This window comes from Mastigoproctus giganteus, chromosome 4 (genome assembly GCF_048544385.1).
Source record: "Mastigoproctus giganteus isolate SK-2022 chromosome 4, ASM4854438v1, whole genome shotgun sequence".
In the NCBI taxonomy this organism is placed as follows: Eukaryota; Metazoa; Arthropoda; class Arachnida; order Uropygi; family Thelyphonidae; genus Mastigoproctus; species Mastigoproctus giganteus.
The window spans coordinates 98,200,661-98,225,440 of record NC_143578.1 but is presented as its reverse complement, the minus strand read 5'-3'; the positions used below and the strand labels follow the sequence as shown (position 1 = coordinate 98,225,440).

At 35.7% G+C, this 24,780-nt stretch overlaps 1 protein-coding gene across 2 annotated transcripts in view; it reads left to right on the top strand.

Moving 5' to 3' along the window:
* Window positions 1-24,780, top strand: part of Rpp14a (Ribonuclease P/MRP subunit p14 a) — a 68,837-nt gene that overhangs the window by 7,244 nt on the left and 36,813 nt on the right. For both annotated transcript variants that reach the window (XM_090371692.1, XM_090371693.1), the window contains exon 2: window positions 10,606-10,699. In XM_090371692.1, coding sequence (XP_090227818.1) covers window positions 10,606-10,699 — 94 coding nt within the window. The remainder of the gene's footprint in view (window positions 1-10,605; window positions 10,700-24,780) is intronic.

The following is a 24,780-nucleotide window of genomic DNA, read 5'->3' as shown; positions in this document are numbered from 1 at the left end:
GGCACTGGTTAAAGAAGCACTGCAGGATCATCTAGACCAGTGTTTCTCAATCTTTTTACTCTCGTGGCACATTTTCCAAAGAAGAAAAATTTCGCGGCACACCTACGTAGTCGTAGAAGAAGAAATTTCTAAATTTCGCGGCACACTAATGTGACGCGGCACACCCTTTGAGAAACACTGATCTAGACAATACTTCAGTTATAGCTCAGACACAGCATGGTTTTGTTAAGGGGAAGTCATGCCTGACCAATTTGATTGGAAATTTTAATGCTGTCACAAAAGAACTGGACTTTGATATTATATGCTTGGATCTTAGAAAGGCTTTTGATACTGTTGCACATGGAAGATTGCTGCACAAATTAGAGCAGTGTGGCATTGGAGGCAAATTTCTGCTATGGATAAAGGGGTGGTTGAGGGGGAGAAGACAGAGAGTGGTAATCAATGGACACTGCTCATCGTGGACTAATGTTATTAGTGGAGTCCCTTAGGGTTCAGTATTGGGTCTATTAAAGGAGTTTTCTGTATTTATAAATGATATTGATGATGGTATATCAAGCTTAATGTCCAAGTTTGCAGACGATACGAAGGTTGGCAGGGTTGTCAAGGACACTACTGACACTATGCTACTGCAACAGGATCTGGAAAGGTTGAGCAGATGGGCTGAGAGGTGGAAAATGAAGTTTAACATTGACAAATGTAAAGTACTACATATGGGAAACAACAACCCCAGAGCAACGTATCAACTCTGTGGTACTACACTGACAGTGGTAGAGAATGAAAGGGACCTGGGGGTGGTTGTGCAGGCAGATATGAAGTTTTCTGGACAGTGCAGATGGGCTGCAAAAGTAGCTCATGGAGTATTGTCGATGATATATAGGAATTTTTCTAGCAGGGATAAGGAGGTGATTATTCCCTTGTATAAGGCAATGGTCAGGCCACACCTAGAGTACTGTATACAGGTCTGGAGGCCTCATTTCAAGAAGGATGTAGAGATGCTGGAACGAGTACAGAGAAGGGCAACAAGATTAGTGAATGGAACAAAGGGGTGCTCTTACGAAGAAAGGCTTAAGTTTTGCAAATTACAGTGTCTAGGGACTAGGCACCAGCGAGGTGATCTGATAGAGGTGTATAAAGCCTTGAATGGTTTGAGCATGCTCAATGCTGATGGGATTCTTCCTCTTGCTCAGAATAATCACCTGAGAGGGCATAAATTCAAATTGAGAAAAGACAGATGTTTGGAAATTTGCCTTTAGCCAACGGGTGGTTGGTTGGTGGAATAGACTTCCATCCCTTGTCGTGGAAGTTGATAGCCTAAATAAGTTTAAGGCTCAGCTGGACAGGTATTTCGAACGAACAGAGGGGTGAAGTGGAAGTGGTTATTTTTTATTTATTTATTTATTATTATTATTATTTATTTATTTTTTTTTGGCTGATGCTGCATAAGTTTGCTTTCTTGCATCAAATGCAAGTACAGAGGGAGTACAGAGAAGGGCAACAAGATTAGTGAATGGAACAAAGGGGTGCTCTTACGAAGAAAGGCTTAAGTTTTGCAAATTACAGTGTCTAGGGACTAGGCACCAGCGAGGTGATCTGATAGAGGTGTATAAAGCCTTGAATGGTTTGAGCATGCTCAATGCTGATGGGATTCTTCCTCTTGCTCAGAATAATCACCTGAGAGGGCATAAATTCAAATTGAGAAAAGACAGATGTTTGGAAATTTGCCTTTAGCCAACGGGTGGTTGGTTGGTGGAATAGACTTCCATCCCTTGTCGTGGAAGTTGATAGCCTAAATAAGTTTAAGGCTCAGCTGGACAGGTATTTCGAACGAACAGAGGGGTGAAGTGGAAGTGGTTATTTTTTATTTATTTATTTATTATTATTATTATTTATTTATTTTTTTTTGGCTGATGCTGCATAAGTTTGCTTTCTTGCATCAAATGCCTCTACTAATGCTAATGCTAACACTTCCTAGTTCATTTCTAAAACATATACGTGGTCTCAATTCTAATCTCAACAATGTCCTTTTTCACTTGCAGTCTGCCAAACCCCATGTACTTTTTCTGACAGAATTTCAGTTATCGGTTGATTCAACCACTGCTCATCTCAGTTGCCCAAATTATTCACTATGTGATTCCTTTCACCTCAAAGGTGTACTTGTGCACATGTCTGTTCCGATATTCCCTGTCAGAGACGGTAATTTGGAATCTCTTTTCGATCTTCTCTGGCTTAAAATCTCTCCACCAAATTGTGTCAAATTTATCTGTTGTCTCTACCTTCTCCCGACTCCACTAATCACTTCGAGCTCTTTGACTTCCTCTCTTTGCAAATTGACTTTCTCCAGTCAAACTTTCCTAACAGTGAGGTAATTTTCCTTGGTGATTTTAATGTTCACAACTCCAGCTGGCTTCCGTTTTCTAGTCACACTGACCCAGCTGGTCGAGATGCTGAGGCTTTTGCAATTACCAATGATATTGCACAGATTATTCATTTACCTACAAGAATACTGGACAGTTCTAACCACACAGCCAACACTCTTGATCTTTTTCTCACAAACAAACCTAAGTACATGGTCGAAGTGAGTGGTCCTTTAGGCACCTCAGATTACAACTTGGTGATTGTCTCTTCTCCAATGGAGACTTTATCTCGTTACTATTCCCAACCTCGTGTTGTTTAGCATTACAAGAATGCAAAATGGAATGACCTACGAGATTTCTTTTCCTTGGTCGGACTATTATAAATTGATTAAACCGGGGTTCGAGCCCGTGACCACCAAATACGGAGGATGCGGAAAGGTCAGCGAATGACCACTGCATATCCCCGGAGCAATACGGCCTTAGTTGCTAATGCTCTTAAAAGCCAAATAACAACAATCTCAACCTTGGTTTTCCAATAAATGTGCTAAGGCCGTTGAGGAAAAGAATGTTGTATTGTAATTGGCTTGTTTCCAATTCTTCAGTTTCATTTTCTGCCTACACCAAAGCTCACAACAATTGTAAAGCAGTTATTAATCAGTCCAAACTAGATTTTGAACAGGCTAAGAGTAAAAAAGTTGCTTCTTGCCCTAAACAGCTGTTCACTTTGTACAAATTGCAAATCTGTCCTGCCATGGAATATTGTTCCCACATCTGGGCAGTGCCCCCAAAACCTCTCTCAGGCTTCTAGATTACCTTAGAAGAGGGCAGTTAGGTTAATTAATGACACCTCTCTAACAGAGTCTCTCCACTTGGTCTCATAGACAAACTGTTTTTGCTGCATGCCCTTTCTACAGATACTTCCATGGGCACTGTTCTTCTGAATTGTCTTCTATAATTCCTGCTCTCTCTTTCAAAACAGTCCGAAAACGTGCCGCCAACATCCATTTACCGTCCAACTTCCAACTCACAGAACCAACTTTTCATCTTCCTCATTTAGGCCGCCGTAGCCTAGTGGTTAGGCGCGCGGGTGCATAAGTACACGTGCCTTGAGTGACCGGGGTTCAAGCCCGTGACTACTGAATACGGTGCTGTTTCTTGTATTCTGTCTATCTTGTGAACTCCTCTGACTGTTTGGTCGTCCCGGAGTATAAACAGAAAATTTATTTTTATTTATTTATTCATTCAATTGCCATTTTCTGGAACAACCTTCCTTCATATGTATTTCCTGAAAATTATAGTCTACAGAAGTTCAAATCTAATGTCAACAAATATCTTCTCTCATCTTCTTAACCTCCAACCTAAGCATGGTACTAAGTACTATAGGTTCTAATACCTCTTGTGTTTGGGGTTTTCATAAAAAAAAAAAAAAAATTCTCCAGTGGGGCAATGACAACTTAGTGATTTCAATCCCTTTAAAACTCAGTCTTGTCATATCTCACAAAAAGGATTCTTCTGCTCCTATGCTTATCTTTGGTGACACTCCGATTTCCTGGCAAGTTGATATATCTCTTTGGGGGATTAATCTGACTTCTAATCTCCCTTGGCATAAGCGCATTACAAATATTGCTTCCTCTGCACCAAAAAAATGTGGTTTTCTCTTTCGCTCTCACCTTTACTTTTCTTCCAAACAGCTGTTCACGCTGTGCAAATCACAAATCCACCTTACCATGAAATGCTCTTCCCACATCTGGGGGGGGGGGTGCCCCCAAAACCTCTCTCAGGCTTCTAGATTCCATTCAGAAGAGTGCAGTTGGGTTAATTAATGACTCATATCTAACAAAGTATATCCAATCTCTATCTCATAGACGTTTCTGCTGCATGCCTTTTCTACAGATACTTCTATGGGCACTGTTCTTCTGAATTGGCTTCTATAATTCCCGCTCTCTCTTTCAAAACAGTCCAAACATGTGCCACCAACATCCATTTACTGTCCAACTTCAAACTCACAGAACCAACTTTTCATCTTCCTTGTTTATTGATTCCACTGCTGTTTTCTGGAACAAACCTTCCTTCATATAATTTCATGAAAATTAGTCTTCAGAAGTTCACGTCTAATGTCTGCAAATATCTTCTTTAGTCTTCTCAGCCTCCAACCCATGCATGGTACTAAGAACTATGTGTTCTAATACCTCTCGTGTCTGGAGTTTTCATTTAAAAAAAAAAAAAAAATCGACATTGTTTCTGCAAAGGCATCAGCAATCTTGGAACCCATTGTGTGGAGACCTTAGACATGTGCAGATGGTCATGTAAAATGCTGTTGGCAGACTCATAACTAATTGCCACTGCATCTGCAATGAAATGAATTGTTACACGTCTATCACTCAGCACCAGCTGCCCAACCTTTGCAACCATCTCACTGTCTGTGGATGTTGATGGCCTTCATACTCTTGGCTTGTCAAAGACACTTGTACGACTGCACTAGAACTCCCATTTCCACTTTTTTACAGTGTCATAGGATGGACAATTCTGCCCATACATAACTTTCATTTCTTCGTCAATTTCTTGAGCTTTCTTGCCCTTCAAATGCAGGAACTTGATCACTGCTCGATACTCCACTTTGTCAACCATAGCATCCTTCCTCGGATTCCTGGCTCCACCTCTGGTGTATGATCACCTACAGCAGTGGTTTTCAACCTTTTTTTAATAATGGCACCTCTAAGTAATTTATTTTATTTTGCGGCACCCCTACTCAATCTACTCAATTTTCTGTCTGTTAGATCCGATTCTCTCTGTCTCTCTCTCTCTGTGCATGTGTAATATTAAAAAATATATGTTATATGATAGTTATTACAATAATATAATTATAAAAATTACATTTTATAATACAAATTATATATATACAGTATATAATAATTTTATTCTTCATATAGAGGTACTAAGTAAACATCAATTATAGATCATCACAAAAATAAAAGATACTGTACACCTTTTTAAAATGAAATAAACATATAGATTAAAAAAGAATAAGTTTAAGTAACTTAAACCTAAAGTACATGGCACCCCTGGAATGTTGTTGCGGCACCCCCGTTGAAAACCACTGACCTACAGGAATGAAATTTCACATGTTAGTTATTGAATATGTACACAACTTATATGAAAACCATCATCTTCCTACTGATGTTTTATCTAAGTCAGGATATGAACTTTTTGATACCCCCTGTTAAAATTTGAGGATGAAACAGCCTTTATAAACTGGTTTACAATTCTGATCATTTGGTTGGGATAGTGTGTATAACAGCAGCTTAAACAATTATTTATTCAGAGGTTGAAATTAATCAACTGCTTCTCTAACTTTTTATTCTATAGCCTCATTTTGAAATTATTACCAATAGCCACTTCTCACCTAACACCTTTTTCTGTCATTTTAACTCATTAGCTTACTTTCAAAAGGTTCAGAATGAGAAATCAAAGGTTAGAATTGAGATGAGTTTTTATGTCGTTATAAGATTGCATTCAGTTAATTTTTGTTGGAATTCAAAATGTAATTAACAAGACATTCTTAGTCATACTATAAAATCTAAATAGCAAATTTCATGCCTCATTTAAAACAAAACGGGGGGAAAAAGTGTGCCTTACTATACCTTGTCTCATTAGAAACTTCTTTTTGCCTCATGGTTTTGAGGAATGTGGATTAGAAAAGGAAATTTTTAAAGCATTCTCTATGTAAGGTGCATTCTCATTTGCAAAGTATAAACAAATTTTAATGTCTTTTTAATATTATGGAAAAAAAATTTGTTATCAGTTTTTAGGTGCATTCCTAGATATTTGCATAAGCACCTTTTGTCTTTGCTATGTCCTTCTGTCTGTTCACCTGCTTGTAATTAACTTAACTCCCATTCGAGATTTTTGTGAAATTTTATATTTGGATTTTTTAGAAAAATTTGTCGAGTAATCTTAATCATTAAAACTACAAATATATACATAATTATTATTTTGCCCCCCTCACATATCACATAAGCTATTCAGCTATTCAATATACCATATATTGTAGCTGAAGCACTGGAGAAGTTACTTAGATCATTACTACATTACCTTATTACAAATTATTTCATTTTTATGAAATTTCATATTTAGCTCTTTTAGAAAGATTTTTTGAATCATTCCAAATTTCATTAAAATCAGACAAATAGAAATCTGTCAAGTATTTCTTTTTTTTTTTCTTTTTTTTTTTTCTTTTTTTTTTTTTTTTTTTTTTTTTGTTCATACATTATCACATAGAGCTCTCCATGAAAGTATACTGGTTTCACCAATTGTCACCAATTTGGAGGTCTTGATTTGAATCCTGTCAACAACTGGGGGAATTTATAAAGTCCTCTTCAATTGAGGCATCTGTAGTTAGCTGATCTCAGGTGGGGGGCGGGTTCCAGCCCAACTATATGCAAATTGGACTGTGACCACAGACACAATACACACATTCCGATTTGGTTAATACATTAAAATAATAATAATTATTATTATTAAATGTATACTGTATATATAATTTATTAAATGTATACTGTATATAAAAAAAAAAAAAAAAAAAAAGGTAAAGTGCAGCCATTATCAACCCACTGCAGGATGGAAGCCTCCTCAACAATTCATGCTGAGGGAAATGGACCATAATCTGCCACGCTGGTCCAGTGCGGGTTGGCAGATCGGCCGTATTCAGCAGTCAGGGGCTTGAACCCCGGTCTACTCAAAGAGCATGTGCTACTGCACTCCCGCTACTGACCACTCGGCTACGGTGGCCTTTATACTGTATATATAATTTATTAATTGTATACTGTATATTGTAGCTGAAACACCGGAAAATTTTTCATTAAATTTTAGATTTAGCTTTAGAAAGAGTTGTCAAATAGTCTCAAATTTTGTTCAAGTTGGTTAATGGAAATTATATATCACATAAGCTAACCATATATTGTAGGAGAGCAATGGCTGTTATGTTTGTTTCTGTGTACTGATTATAGGAATGAATGGGTAGATGCACAGAAAAAGACGTTTCCAGTTCAAATACAAAAGTATTGCTTTTTTTTTTTTTTTTTCAGTTTACTAAATTCAAATCCAGAAGGAAATAAGTACATGATGAAAGTGTTGGGAGCATAATATGATCTGATCCGAGATACATATTGCTATTTATTTAATTTATAAAATCACAGTGTGAAATAGGTGTTTCATTTCGCATGTTCTGATTGCAAAATATTGGGCAACGTGAAAACAGTTATTTTGGATATTATTAGTTAATCAACTAGTAATTAATTGTTAAGATAATTTAGTTACAGTGAAACTTCCCTTTAACGGACAGCCATGGGGAACGAAAATGTGTCCGTTAGAGAGAAGTGTCCGCTAACAAGAAGTCTGAGGGAGAAAGAAAAAAAAAAGAAAGAAAAAAAAATCATTAAACGTTTAATGTAAAATTAAATTAAAATATATACAGATTTTGAACAATATTTTTGTAAATAATATACAATTACATACACAAGAGATAAAGAAAAATCGTTAAACGTTTAATGTAAAATTAAATTAAATTATATACAGATTTTGCACAATATTTTTGTAAATAATATACATACAATTGTGATATGCATATTATGACTTTATCTTATGAAAAATACATGCAGTAATCACTTATTTTCTTCTGCACCTTCTTCCGGCTGATAATTTTGTTTTCAACATTTGTTTGGAGTGAAGAAACCATCGAAAGTCCTTCAGTAAGATACTTCAGCGGCGAAAAACATTTTTAAATGATTGATTTGTATGAGCGCTTCTTCTATTTTCATCGGTGGTTCGTCATTAATATGTTCTTCGACATAATGACCTCCTTCCATTTCTTCATCCTCATGAGGAACTTCTTGAAAAATATCGATGATAATGTCGTTGAGAGCACCATCTTCTGTAGTGAGGTTCGAGTCTATATCTTTGTAGCCAGGGTCACTTGTAGCGGAAGTATCGTACATTATCAATAGATGTTGAAGTTCTTGTTCTTCTTGGTGCTCCACATTGCTGTTCGCAACTTCAATTTTTGCATTTGAGAAGCCAGACTTTACAAAACAGTTCACGATAGTTTGTTTTCTAATTGCGTTTACTGAAGAGGAAATCCACTGAATCGCATCTACGATGCTGAGTTTCTTTGCAAGGTAACTCGCACATGTTACATCGTTCATGTTTGCAATGAGATGTCTTAAAACATGCTTTCTGTAGTGAAGTTTAAAATTTTTTATTATACCTTGATCCAAGGGCTGACACTCTGCAGATGTATTTGGTGGCAGAAAAACGATTTGAATGTTGGACAATTCAATGTGCGGGTGAGATGCAGCATTATCCATGAAAATAATTTTTCTGTTTTGACGAATCATGTTTTGGTTAAAGTGACTTATCCATTCGCTCATGATATCTCGTGTCATCCACGCTTTTTATTAGACTTCCAATCAACATTCAAGATTCAACTTTATGCCCTTGAAACAACGAGGATTTTGTGGTTTTCCTATAACAAGAGGTTGTTCAAAGTCTCCCAGCATATTTGTACACAATAGTACAGTCAAGCGTTCCTTAGAAATTTTTCCGCCCTGGCACTTTTCGTTTTTTAGACTCATTGTTTTTTTCAGGAAGAACTTTAAAATACAACCCTGTTTCGTCACAGTTGTAAATATCCTTAGCTTCAAAATCACAACATAAATCTTCCAATTTGACGGTCCACTCTGTTACAACCCCAGTATCAACAGATCCACCTTCACCACTTACGGTTTTCCAAGAAATTTTATGCCGAGTTTTGAACTTGTCTAGCCATTCCACAGAAGCTTTGAACTCATTTACTCCCATAGATTTCGCAACCTCCAAAGCCTTTTCCCTAATAATAGGCCCATTAATGGGAATTTTTTTAGCACATGCGCGACAAAACCACTCATACGTAACATTGTCAATTTGAAGTCCAACAGTTTTCGGGAATTATTTTTGAACCTGATCATTTCCATGTTGCCAAAATTGTTTGAGCAGTTCATTTTTTTTCTTTAGGATGTCGCTTACCTGCGTCTTCCCGATTTTGAATTTTGCAGCGAGAGTGCGAACACTATTTTTTTGCCGATCATACGCATTAATGAGTTCGACTTTATCTTTTAAAGTTAAATGTTTACGAGAAGACATTGTGCACTTCACACGACACTGAACAAAACTGAAACTGAAAAGACGAAAGGCCGACCATATCCCCCCCCCCCCTGCACACACCGAATTCATCAGAAGCTTTACACGTGCCTTAAAATTCTTGAAAAAGGGTTTAGAACCGTGACGTAAACCTTGATAAAATTCAGAGAATCAGAAATAGAAAATAAACACACGATTGAGGCAATACGTGGAAGAAAAGTTCCTAGAAAAGGGCCGTAAGCTCGCCCGCTGTCCGTTATGGGGAGATCAAATTAAGTGCTAATCTAAACGAAACAGTGCAGATTGCCTGTCCGCGTCCGTTACAGAGAATGTCCGCTAGACAGAAGCTGCAAACACGTTAAAACCAATAGAGGTGAGTTGGGGAATTTGAAAATGTCCGTTGTAGAGAGATGTCCATTAACGAGAGGTGTCCGTTAGGAGAAGTTTCACTGTATTTACTTTTCACTTCTATTAATAACAGAAAAAAGAAAACATTCAATTAATTTAAGAAATAAAAATCAAATGCAATGCATATTGAGTACTGTATACAGGTTTGGAGGCTTCATTTTAAGAAGAATGTAGAGCTGTTGGAAAGAGTACAGAGAAGGGCAACAAGAATAGTGAATGGAACAAAGGGTTGCTCTTACGAAGAAAGGCTTAAGTTTTGCAAATTACAGTGTCTGGAGACTAGGCACCTGCAAGGTGATCTGATTGAGGTGTATAAAGCCTTGAATGGTTTGAGCATGCTCAATGCTGATGGAATTCTTCCTCTTGCTCAAATAATCGCCTGAGGGCATAAATTGAGGAAAGACAGTTGTGTGGGATAGATGTGTGAAAGTTTGCCTTAAGCCAGTGGGTGGTTGATTGCTGGAACAAACCTCTATCTATTGTAGAAGTTGATAGCTTAAATAGATTCAAGGCAGAATTAGACAAACATTTGGAGCAAGTGAATGGGTGAAATGAGAAGTGTGTGTATGTGTGTTTTCTTTTTTTTTATGGCTCTTACTATATAAGCTTGCTTTCTTGCACTTCTGCCTTTGCTAATGCTAATATTTATAACTTATAATTTCAATTACAGAGATTTTGGCGATGGTCTTAACCCATTCGTAAATATGGATGATAAATTCTTCAAATATATAGTGACTCGAGCCTTGAAATCCCTTCATGGAGAGGTCAGTATTTGTAAATTTTAGAATAATATTAATGTAAAATTATTAGTAAAGTATGACCCACAGCCCTGTACAATGTGAAATTGGCAAATACAGGCCAGTGACAACAAGTTGCTTATTTAATGACAAATTTTCATTGTATAAATTATATAAATTCATTGGTCTTAAATTCTTAAGACCAATGTAGTACAATCCTGTGCAGATCCACTGTGTTAGATCCACACCCATAGTAACTAGAACTGCACTTGAACCTGACTCACAAGCCAGAAACCAAAAAAAAAAAAAAAAAAAAAAATTGAGATATTAAGAAAATTTTCTTAAATATTTTTTATATATCAGTAATAATGCAATAAATCACTGGATCAACAATACTGATTTTTTTTTTTTTTTTATTGTATATAATACACAAAAACTTACAAAAAAAATAGAAAAAAATGTATCTTATACAGCCAAGTTAATCGAACTTGCATAATGCAAGTTCGATTAACACATTTTTCAGTTACAGCTATTTTACAAAATTATACCACTTTTCGTTTTACACTATGCAAATTTCCAGTTAATGTGGTCTTTTTAAAATGCAAAATGAGCCAGATAAAAATGTTATCGCAAAGAAAATAACGGTAAAAGAACTTGATGAAATCTTTCATAAAGCAGAGAACCTCAAACAAAAGGTTTGAGGTTCTCTGCATATCAAAATATGCAACATTTCGTATCGCATATGAAATACCGAATATAGGATACGAAATATCTGCATATCGCAGAGAACCTCAAGCAAAAAAAATTTGAGGTTTTTCTCTGTGATATTTATTTTGCCAGGGCCTAGTGAAGATTGTTGTTGGCTATCGGAAATTGACTGATGAAAAAAAGAAAGCCAACACTGTTCAAATATTTCCGTAACAAATAATTTCTTCATTGTGTATTTTCATTATCTTTTACATGGCATAAAGTTAAAAAGTTATTTAAAAGGTATTTTTAAAATTCTTTATGGACATTCCTCTGAAGGTCACGGACCAATTATAATTTTTCCTGTTGATTATTATATTCAATTAACCCATTTCCATTTTGCGTGATGCACTTGCAGGACGAATTAATCACATTAATTGAGGTCAGCCTGTATACTATTTTTTAAATTACTGTGCAGAAAGGGGGACATCGTCAACTGTTTCCAGGTTCAATTGAGTCCTTTCACTGACTGCACTGCTGGCAGGAATGGCAAGAATGAAACGAGCCATTTTGAAAAAATACATAATTGTTTTTTCATCATTTAATCTAGTGGTTCTCAACCTTTTTTCGCTCCTGGCCCACTTTTGAATTTCATTCACCTCGGTGGCCCACCCCTCATACTGTTTAATTATAATAAATATGTACTTTATCAACTGCAATTCTTATTTATAACATCTATTATTTGTTTATAATATAAGGAATATTAATAATAAAAAGGAGTTTATTGACTACAATATTTGTTTATAATATAATTTTTATTCATATAATATTGTTTATTCACAATATACAGTTATGCTTCTTACAAAAAATATTACAATAATATTATTGTCCCTTAGTTTAGTGAGATCTGCAAGGGTCTCACTAATTTTTTTTTATATTAGTAATAATTTTATTTTAGAAGTGAAAGGTCATCAGGTGGAGGTTTGACATTTTCATCACTTAAATCTTCCATATCAAATGAATTGTTGTCCTTCTTTTCTTTCTGGCGAACCTTTTGATTCTGGCCTTTCAGTCTTGTGTGTCAATGATGTAGTTGTGGCTTCTGGTTTTGTATTAAGTTGTTTTTGTTTGCTTACCAGTCTTCTTTACTCTATTCTTTCTCCTTCATTATCGGCGCCTCCGTAGCCAGGTGGGAAGGAGCAACAGTGCATAGCACACGCTTCTTGATTAGACCGGGGTTCGAGCCCGTCACCACCAAATACGGAGGATGCGGAAAGGTCAGGGAATGACCACTGAATATCCCGGAGCAATATGGCCTTAGTTGCTAATGCTCCTAAAAACCAAATAACAAACATCCTTCATTATCCAAAAGTTTTAAACTTCTCAGTTTTCATTAAAAAAACAAAGCTATTTTATATAATAAAAGCAGTAGAAATTTTTATTGCAGAATAGATAGACATTCTTTTAAGCTCAGAAATAATTTCTCCATACATAACTAGAAGCTGAAGTTGCTGTTCTAGTCTTCTAAACTTCTAAACAAAACTGTAGTTAAATGTAGCATTGGCTTACTTGCCACTTCCAATGCATCTGAAGCTTTTTTTAAATTGTTCCAGGATTGCTTCAAAATTTTCTATTAAGTAAGGTTTCAAATCATCAAGATGATGCTCCTCCAACCTGTCCAGCAGTATTTCTACATCCTACTGTGTGTAAATAGATTTGAACATTGTGAACAAGTTGTTCCATCTAGTTTAAACCAGTGCCTTAAGAGGTTTTTTTTTTTTTTTTTTTTAAACAATTCTGTAGATTTGATTGTTTAAAATACTTAACAAGAGTTTTCCAGTTCTGATTATATTTTCTGCATTTTTAAATTCAAACATATGATACAAAATTGTGTTTAACAGTTACTTTTCAGAACAGTTCAAACGTTTAACACTTTTTGATGATATCATATTTGCACCATGATCAGTTACATAAACTTAGGTTAGGGGAAAGATCTAATTCATATTTCTGAAGACTGAATTATTGCTGGCTTAATATTATGATCTTTTTTATTTTTATTATTTTTTTTTTTAGTGGTTTATTTATGTATAACAAAATATCCCATTTTGTTGTACATAATACCTTTTCTACCAAAGACCAAGTTCCATTAATGTAATGTAAAATTAAACATTAATATCCAATCTTTTCTAAAATACCTTGTCCAGAAATCCGAAGTCACTGCCTCTCCTATTTGACATAAAACTTCTTTGAATTTGGGAATACATTTTAATTTGAAGTTCCAATACAAGGTTTTGGTATTATACAATACAGTAGTAGGAGATCTGGTAACATTGCTTTGGTATCAACACAACCAGATCAATGAGACACTGTGCAAATTCTATAAATTCTTCACCAATATAGTGAAAGAGTTTTATATCTTTACGCACATATTTCACTGCCATTTTTGTTGCTATTTCTTGTTCTTCTTTTCTTGGCATTTTCAATGTATCCACAAGTTTTCCAAAATTTGTATTTTGGAAAACTTGTCCTTTATATTGGTCCACTTGATTTTGGTGGTTCGACTGTTGATGATCCTGCTCATATAGCTGACAAACTGAATGAGTATTTTGCATCTACATTCACACGTGGGGAATATTCTAAGGAAGGGGCAGATAGAAGTTTACTAAACTCCAACAGGGAGCTAAATGATTTTGTAATAACGGAGAGCAAAGTGGAGGAGAAATTGTTGAAGTTAAATATAAAAAACGCACCTGGGGCAGATGGAATCTATCCAGTTATATTGGAGGAGACAGTGAAGGAAGTAAGCAAACCCATAGCCATAATTATGAGAGCATCCTTAGTATCCCCAATTCACAAAGGGGGTTCAAAGGGTGATACAAATAATTATAGACCTGTTAGTTTAACTTCTGTTCTGGGGAAAATAATGGAGTTGCTGGTTAAAGAAGTGATGCAGTAACCATTCAGACACCGCATGGGTTTGTAAACGGAAAGTCTTGTCTGACCAATTTGATTGGATACTACAATGTAGTCACAAAGGAACTGGATGCAAAAAATAATTTTGATATCATATACTTGAATTTCAGGAAAGCTTTTGATACTGTTGCACATGGAAGACTGCTATACAAATGAGCGGTATGGCATTAAGGGCAAGTTGCTGCAATGGATAAAGGGATGGTTGAGTGGGAGATGGCAGAGAATGGTAATAAATGGACACTGCTCTTCGTGGACTAATGTTATTAGTGGAGTCCCTCAGGATTTGGTGCTAGGCCCATTGTTGTTTTTTGTATTTATTAATGATGTCAGTGAAGGTATATCTGGCTTAATGTCCAAGTTTGAAAATGATACAAAGGTTGGCATGGTTGTTAATGACCATAAATACAGTATGCTACTGCAACAGGATCTAGAAAAATTAGGTAGATGTGCTGAGAAGTGGCAACTGAAATTTAACATTGACAAATGCAAAGTACTGCATATGCAGTACTGGGTAGGCGCCTCCTTAACCAGGTGGGCAGGAGCAGCAGTGCGTAGTACACACGTCTTGATTAGACCTAGGTTCAAGCCCGTGACCACCAAATACGGAGGATGCGGAAAGGTCAGGGTATGACCACTGCATACCCCCGGAGTAATATGGCCTTAGTTGCTAATGCTCCTAAAAATCAAATAACCACAACAACAGTACTGGGTAGCAGTAACCCAAGAGAAACATACCAACTGTGCGGTACTACACTTAGGGAAGTGGAGAATGAAAAAGACCTTGGGGTAATTGTGCGGTCAGATAAGTTCTCTGAGCACAACAGATAGGCTGCTAGAGCAGGTCGTGGAGTTTTGTCAAGGATATATAGGAATTTTGCTAGCAGAGACAAGAGGTGATTATCCCTTTGTGTAAGGCAATGGTCAGGCCACACCTTGAGTACTGTGTACAGGTCTGGAGGCTTCATTTTAGGAAGGATATAGTCTGCCTAGAATGAGTACAGAGTGCAACAAGATTGGTGAGAGGAACAAAGGGGTGCTCTTACCAAGAGAGGCTTAAGTTCTGCAAGTTGCAGCATCTGGACACTAGGCACCTGAGAGGTGATCTGATTGAGGTGTATAAGGCTTGATGGGATACTTCTGCTTACTCAGATTAAGAATCTGAGGGGGCATAGAGTCAAATTGAGGAAAGACAGTTGTAGAATAGATGTGTGGAAGTTTGCCTTTCACCAGTGGGTAGTTGATTGCCGGAACAGACTTTCATCTGGTATTGTGGAAGTTGATAGCTTAAATAAATTTAAGGCTGAATTAGATAAAAATTTGGAGTGACCAGATGGGGGAAATGGGAAGGGGTTTTTTTTTTTTTTGGCTGATGTTGTATAAGCTTGCTTTCTTGCATCATATGCCTCAACTAATGCTAATAGTTTTTAAACTAGATGCTGAGGAATTAAAACAGTTATGTTTTCTTAAAGTTGAAATACCAGTATTATGGCTTTGAAAAACAAAAACTTGAAGACAAAACTTACATGATATGACATCTTTGACTAATTCTTCATTTTCATCAGTAACTTGCCGGAATTCATTCCGAACAGCTGATTTATCATTTGCTTTGGCAAAAATTTATATACTCCATTCTTTAATTTCTTTTTTGCTTCGTTCACAGACATTATTACAATTATTTTTTTACAAGTTTAAATATATTGCTAAAATCCCATATGGTTTTAGCACAAAAGCAAATTACAGCAGCAGAGACTGTGCTATACTCTTCTCCGACTTAAAATAGGCTCCTGAACTTTTATGCGCGTGGCTACATCTGAAATAAGGATGTTAAATTGTTTTACCATTAACCTTCTGTTAGTATTTCAAAGAAAGGGGGGAAACCATTGACTAGAAAATCTCCTTCACTTCAATGTCCATTGCCTAAAACTATTGTACAAGGTTAGCATTCCATACAGATGCAATTAATTAAGACAGAGACTTTAATGACTTCTGGATCAATAACAGACAGTTTCATATTCCCTACTTTGGTCTCCATTTGTTCAATAATTGTCAGTTACTTGTTGGATTTTTAAGAAACCACCTGCTGTAATACAGTTGAAACTGAACACTACCATTGGAAAGAATTTTATAGCACTGGGGCTGAAGTGATTCATTAAAAACTTACTAAATAAGGGTGGATATTCTTGAAAAACTACATATGTGCTCCTGGCCCATCACTGTGATGAGTACACTACCAGTTATTTATAACTGCTATACTGAAAAGCTTCATGAAAAATTATGCAAATAACTAGGGTGACTAGCCGTGCCTTATTATAAACATCCATGTTATAACAAAGTGGCCTGCTTTTATAAATATAAATTCGAGACTCTTGTCAAAAAAAAAAAAAAAAAAAAATCTGAAAATTTTAGTTTTTACGACTTCCATTTTAACTGCATTGTTTCAATAATCCAAATTTTATTCACCATTAAATATTTATGATGATCCTAATTTTAAGAAATATTCCAAAATTCATCCACCCATTGCATATCAATTGATGAGTTATGTTGCCCCATTCTGAAATCCACAATATTTAAATACACTAAAAATGTCTATCTAAAACAGAATTATAAAGAATAAACATTCCTGAACACTATGGAAACTACACCACATGGCAATGTGATCTGGTAGTTGATATTGATAAATAATTTACTCTAGATGGGATGCAGCGTTACCATAAGAGAAACAACAGTCCCAAAGGGTAATACAGGCTGTGTATAACGACCGCCCCAGGGAATGAGAAACGCAGTCATTGTGTCAGAAGAATGTTATATCAATCATTCATAAAATCAGCAACAAAACAAGTAAAAGCTTGAACATTTAATGTAATTTTACTGATACAATATAGTATAATCTTATTTATAATATGTACTACAGTATTAAACAAGAAAATTATGATTGTAAATTTTGCATTGATTGTGGAGTGTGTGCAATAAGGTTACAATTAAATTGTAAATTTCACTACATAGGCTACATACCTATCAAGAGACTTGTTTCATACTTTAAAATAATCTGTCAAAACATGCCTTTCAATGGCAAAGCATGTTTTAAAAGAGAATTATGAAGGTTAAAGATAGTAGTTATTTCACTTTCGCAGTTAGGCTGCTCTTGAAAAAACTTATGTACAAGTTCTGATTCTTGATGAGCATCTTATCACTACAAATTACTTCTATAATGAATTCCTGTTCATTCATGCATATCTTGAAACATTCAATGTCCACATCCACTTCTGCATAATTTTTGAAGCTTCTGTTTTCTGTAAGTTTAGGTGATGACATACATTCTCAAATATGTCTTCCCTATTATCGGACTGTTCTTCACAATTAATAGAGGAAGAAGCATGAGAAACTAAACACATTGCATCATTCAAGGTGGTAAATCCAGCATGTTTGAAGCAGTTAGCAATCACTTTTTTTATGAGATTTATCACATGCTGAAATACATTGCCGGCAGGATGTCAATTTCGCATTGAATTTTGCATTGAATATGCCTTTCAAGGCATAGCACAATATTGTTTAATAGCATTCTTCAATAGATTTTCTTAAAACACTGGATTATATCTTGACCAGGTGGCTGAAGAATTGACGTCATATTTAGTGGTAGGTACTCGACAGTGATTGTACATAGGTCGTTTACTTGATAATTGAGGGGTGCTGTTATCCACAAACGGCAAAATTTTTCTATTCTTCTCACTCATCCTGTGATCTAAGTGTCTGATCCATTCTTTATGGATATGTGATGTCATCCATGCCTTTTGGTTTGCTGGATACATAGTCGGTAATGTCTTTAGACCTTTGAAGCATCAAGGCTTCTGGACTTTTCCAGTGATTAGAAGAGGAAGCGTCTCTGTGCCAGACATGTTTGCTGCTGGGAGAATGGTAATCTGTTGTTTGGCCATTTTTCTGCTACTAGATTTCTCACCTTTAAATATATGTTTTATCTAGTAGAAATTTAAAAAAAAGTCCAGTTCAGCAACATTGATGCTGTTATTTTGGTCATATGTCTGAAAAACACTTTTTAAATGATTTTCCTTCCATTCCTTTGTAATGTCAATGTCCATGGCTGCACTTTCACCACACACTTTTTTGAAAGACAGACCATGACAAGCCTTAAATTTCTGGAACCATTCATCTGAACTTTTAAATTCTTCAATATCCATTTGATGCACAAATGATTCAGCCTTAGATTTTAAAAGACTACCATCTATGGAAATGTTTTTTGCACGCATCATCATTAGCCATTCCAAAAGTACCTTTTCAATATCCGGATACTTTGCCTTTTGTGCTTGAATCGACACAGCAGATTTCTCTAAACTTTCAATCTTTTTCCAATCTTTCAGAATAGTGAACAGAGTACTCTTAGAAATGTCGAACTGTTTGGCAATGTTATTCTTAGAATGCACACCATTATCTACAGTTTTAAAAATCCCAATTTTATCTGTGATTGGCAAAACTATCTGCTTTCTTGGAGCCATGCCAATAAACATACACTAACTAATGAAATTAACTTCTAGCTGATGTTCATTTCATTACCACACTGCGAGAAAAAAGCATGGGAAACCTTAACAAGTGATTTCTCATGGTCAGGCTGCAAGCTCATCAATTACTTCAATATATTTGAAGCATTCTATCATTTGTAAATGTGAACATTGTAATGAAAAAGTAAATATTCAGATTAAGAGGTAGAAATTTATGGTCATCATAGCGAAATCCTTTTATTTTCGGTGTTGTTATACTGAATGTAAAACAGCTTTAGGTTAATGAGAAATTGGCTGGGACCAACCTCGTAGGACGTTAAAAAGAACGTCTCTATAAAGAGTTTCGACTGTAATATAAATTGAGTATGGTACCAAACGACCAAATGCAAATTAATTTTGCTTTCCTGTATTTGTGACAGGTGTGGTTGTTGAATTTGAAAGCAGAACTTTTGTGAATAGGAGTGGACAACGGTACAAATGGTTATTATACACACAATGCATAAAACAACATATCTTGTTATATATGTGTAATAGTTATGATGCATTTTAAAAGAAGTGGGTTTGCCTTCTTTTTTTTTTATTTTATTTTATTTTTTTTTTTAACCACAATGGTTCTAAAAAAAAAAAAAAAAAAGACAAACTAACAAAAGAGGACTTGAAGACTCAAAATGGTGCAATTCCTCATTTACCAAGAACAAGGGAGAGCAAAAATTATTCAGAAATTATAAAACATTATCTAATTTTTGTTACTTTTTTCTTGTGAAAGATATTTAGATAGAAAGGGATAGAGGAGGATGGAATAATAATAATAAAAAAAAAAAAAAAAAAAACCTTTCAATCTAGAAAATTAATCATACCTTATGTCATGATTTATAAAAATATCAATAGTGGAGTAGCATTGCATGTAATTAAAAACGCAACACACACCTGATAATTTTATTAACGCTACTTAGAAAAAAAGTAATAAAATAGTTATTTTATGTGGTAATGTATTCAATTTTTGAAGTTATTGTGATAAATTACATTTATTAAAAAACCAGAACAGCAATCCAACCTGCAAACAGCAAAATTATGAGAGTTCTAACCTGCTTATGAGTAATCTATGGAAACCCAATGTAATACTGGACTCTACAACATAGTATTTATTTTTAATTTCTCATTTATGTAATTATATGCCTAAAGGACTACCTCTGCTTTGTCAATGCAGCTATTACATTAATTGTAATGTGCTGATTAGTGCCAGTGGAAATGAAGCAAGCTTATACAGTATCAGCAAAAATAAAAACCTATCAACGTCTATCCATTGCCTCTTAATAGTTTGTGTAATCAATTCTTAAGTTTATTCAAACTGGCAACTGCCACAACTCTATATGGAAGTTGGTGAAGGTAAATTTTCATCCTTTTTCAATTTAAATTTGACCCCTTTAAATGTGTTGTCTGAGAAAGAGTAAGGAGGCAATTATCATTTAGTTTACTCAGTCCATTTAAAGCTTAAACACTTTAATCAGGTCTCCTTGTGGGTGCCTACTTTTCAGGCATTTCATTTTGCACAACTGAACTCTTGCTTGGTAAGAGTGCCCTTTTGTGTCCCTGGTTAATCCTGTTGCCCTTCTCTGCACCTCTTCCAACAAATCCACATCCTTCTTAAAAGCAGGCCATCGCACCTCTATGCAGTACACAAGATATGGCTTAACACGACAGGATAATCACATCATCCCTATTGGAAAACCTGTATATCATTGACAGACTCCCCATGAACTGACCTAGCAGCCTGTTTGCTCTGCTCAGAAAACTTTGTGGTGGACTGTACAGTTACCTCCAGGTCTCTTTTCTTCACTGCTCGAGTATGGTAACATCCAGTTGGTACGTTATCCTAGGATTATCACTAACCATTTGCAGTGCCTTTATCAATGTTAAACCTTAATTACCACTTCTCAGACCATCGGCCTAATTTTTCTGGGATTTGTTTGTTAGTTTGTTATTTGGTTTTTAGGAGCATTAGCAACTAAGGCCATATTGCTCCGGGATATGCGGTGGTCATTCCCTGACCTTTCCGTATCCTCCGTATTTGGTGGTGATGGGCTTGAACCCTGGTCTAATCAAGGAGTGTGCTACGCACTGCTGCTCCTTCCCACCTGGCTACGGAGGCGGCTCTGGGATTTGTAATGGTAATATGCTTTGATTCCTCTCTTTAATCACACTTGTGTGATCTGCATTAAACTTGATATGCCTCTCATCAGCATCATTAATAAATCTTGAAAACAGTAAGGAAGCTTTCCATCACTAAATCATGAGGGACAACTATTCATATTTGTCTGAGAAGAGTAGTGCCTGTTAATAACCACCCTCTTTCTCGTGTGGGACAGTGTGTCAAAAGCGGCGAAGGTAAAGAAAGCCTGCGCAAGTTCAAAAAAATTTACCAGTAAAAGTACTTTGCCATAACAGCATTTGTATTGTTGATCGCTCCGTAAACATACAGTGGGTTTTATCGGTCAGGAGTAGAAATTGAAACCCTCCAGGAGTGGAGGGGGTAACCTGACCTTTTTTCTTTAGAATCACTGATGGACTAGTGTGCCGACCGGGCTAGCCGAGTGGGTAAAGTACCTGCCCGGCAACCCAAAGGTCGCGGGTTCGATACCCGCCTCGGGCTTGGATCAAAGTACTGCAAAAACCTTGGGAGGTGCAATATGGCCACAGAAGCCGATGCGCCAACAACTACCAAATCAAAAAAAAAAAAAAAAAAAAAAGATGGACTAGTGGATAAATTGTTTATTAAGAAAAAAAAGGCAAAGGAAGCCCACACTAGAAGCACAGCAAACGTCAAAAAAGTTTACCTGTAAAACTACGTTACGAAAATTTTTTACAACGCCAGAACTTCCAATGTGATTGTTCGTGATTCAATTAGTGATTCTAAAGAAAAAAGATCAGGTTACCCCCACTTCGGGAGTGTTTCAAGCTCCCGTGGGATTCAACTTCTACTCCAGACCAGTAACACTCACCGTCTGTTTACGGAGCGAGCAACAATACAAATGCCGTTACAGTAAAGTACTTTTACCGGTAAATTTCATCAAACTTTTGCGTGCTTCTTGTGCAGGCTTTCTTTACCTTAGCCCCAGAAGCTTCACTGAAATCTAAGTATCTGATGTCAGAATTATTTTTAGCATCCAAGTTCCTTTGTTACTGCATCAGCATAGCTAATCAGATTGGTTAGAGAAGATTTCCCATTAACAGATCCATGTTACAACTGCCATATATCTGTATTCGTGTAAAGATGATCCTGCATAAATTCTTTAACCACTGACTATTTTCTCTGGAACAGAAGTCAAGCTTACAGGTTTGTAGTTACTTAATAGGAGAGTTATTGGAGATCTGCAATGACTCTCCAATCTTGAATTATATTCTATAATTCAAGGGTGCCTCATGATTAAGGCTGAAGATTCACTTACCTCTTTTGCTTCTTTTAATATAATTGGATAGATTCCATCATACCCAGATGTCTTATTTACATTTAGCTTCAACAATTCATTATCTAGAATTCATTATCTAGTTGGTCAATGTGGTTGGTCTCTTTCCCTCTAGCATTAACATAAACAAAGAATTCTTTTCTACTTTTCTTTGCATTCTTAGCCAAAAAAATGTACCTTAGCCTGCCTAATTACCTACAGTGACTTGATAATTCTTCTTATTTTTACTCATTAAGCATTCTGCTTGTCAGGTTAAGGATAGGTCATCCTTCCATCTTCTTGGTTTTCCTCTGCTATATTTGCCTATGGGTCCCGAGTTTAAAGTCCCGAGAATGACAGGTTTTATCCACCTGTCATTCTCCATCCTATCTATGTTTTTTCCCATTGTATTTTATGTTGTTTCTAATTTCTTTACTTTTAGCATTATCTCTTAACGTTGTCCTTCATGTTTTCATTTGTGTTATTTTTGCCATTGTTTTTCTTGTCTCAACTGCATATATTATCATCATAGTTCTGATTAATATACAAGGGCTTGTCAGTAAGTAATGCACTATAAGCTGTGAGATCTTTATTATCTGAGATATTGTAACCATACTTCACATACATAAAATAATCTTTCAACTTTTAAAATATCACTCAATGTAAGATCCACCACATTTGCTGCATTTTCTCCAGTGTTCTTTCCGAGCAGTGTATGCACTTTAGTAAAAATTAGGCTGACGTTTACAATGTTTAATATCAGAAATGAGTTCCATATCACTCTCAGACACCTTGCCATGCAGGTAAACAGTCCACACAAAAAAAAAAAAAAACTGATGGGACGAGGCAGGACTATACAGGGGGTGAGGCATTATACTCGACCTCAGCCTGGCGATCGCATACAGTGTTATCTGCTCTGTGTGTGGCTTTGTGTTACCCCGATGAAACATGACTTGTCAGTTCGGTTCAGGTCACTTGGTTTTCAGAGTTCGATTAAGCTTTTCCAGGAACAAGCAGCACCTTTCTTTGTCGATAGTTGTTCCACTTTCCAATAAAAATGATGCTATTTTAATCCCAGAAGGTGGTGGTTATAAGTTTTGCTGAAAAGGTTGTATTTGATGGTTTGGGAAGTTTTGGCTTTTTGTTTATGGGAGGCATTGGGTGTGCCCATTTCATGGATTGTCATTTGGTGTGTGGGTCATAATGGAAGAGCCATGTTTCATCACATGTGACCAATCCTCTCCGGGTCACAGATCTTTTTCCTTGCAACCTCATCTGCTGTGAGCAGCTTAGGAACTTACTAAAAACAGATTTTTCTGCACCCCAATCTGTTGATGATCAAAACATTTCCCTCTGACATTTTCGCATCATCCATCACTTGTCTGGTTGTTAGTACTAGCAGGAGCAAATGATGCAAGAAAGTAAGCCTTTACAGCATCAGCAAAAAAACCAAACTCCCATTTCACATATTCATCCTCTCCAATAGTTATGCATCTGTCATTTCAAATGAGCTGGTCAGTGAACTCTTCATTTTCATTGTTGGTCTTCCGGCTCTTGGTTCGTCTTTGTCGAAATTAACTTCCCAGAACTGTTGGAGCTACTTCTGGATATTGCTTCAATCGTCTGATTCCCATAAAATTATATTAGGTATGTTAATGGGTAATTCATAGTACAATAGGTGTATATCATAAATTCTCCCCTCTTCCTTATGCACATGCACGTGTGAGTAATTGTGCATTACTTATTGATCTGTCTTTGTATATTTTAACTTTGGTATCCTGATTACTGTTTGTTTTGTTCCAGGTTATATTATTTAGCTCCCTCCCCCAATATTCTACTCACTTTTAATGCTTATTTTTCTTCTTCTTGAGTTATTCCTAAACTATTTATCTGTATTCTGAGATTGTTTAAACTTTATTACTTGTTCTGTCATTTTCCCTTTTCATTTGTACATAGGAAAAGCAAAAGTCTAATATTTCCATATTATACTTTTGCTTTCTAATTAAATTATGTAGAATTCTTTGAAAATCATTTTTCACTTTCTGCCTTTAGTACTGTGTTATCTGCATAGCAGATTATATTTATTATTTTTTTAAATTTTGTATTCTAATTCATTAATTAGCCTTTCCGAATGCTTTTGTTGACTTATCTCCATATTGATTTTTAAATTATCTTATGTTTTTGTTAAAAATAAAACTTATTAAATCTACAAAGCACATATAAATTGGTCTGTTGTGCCCTTATTTTTCTATTATCTACTTTACCATAAATATTGCATCTATGCATGATCTGGTTTTCCTAAATTTTTGGCGTAATTTTGTTTAATTATAGAATTAAGTTTGTGTATAATTGCAGTGATGTTTAATAAATTAATACCCTTAATTTTCTGACAATTGCTTATATCCTTTTATTATACATTGTTTTTTGTTATTTTTGTTTCACCGATCACTTGTATGTTCTTCAATATTTGCTTCAATATTTCTATTACTTCTGT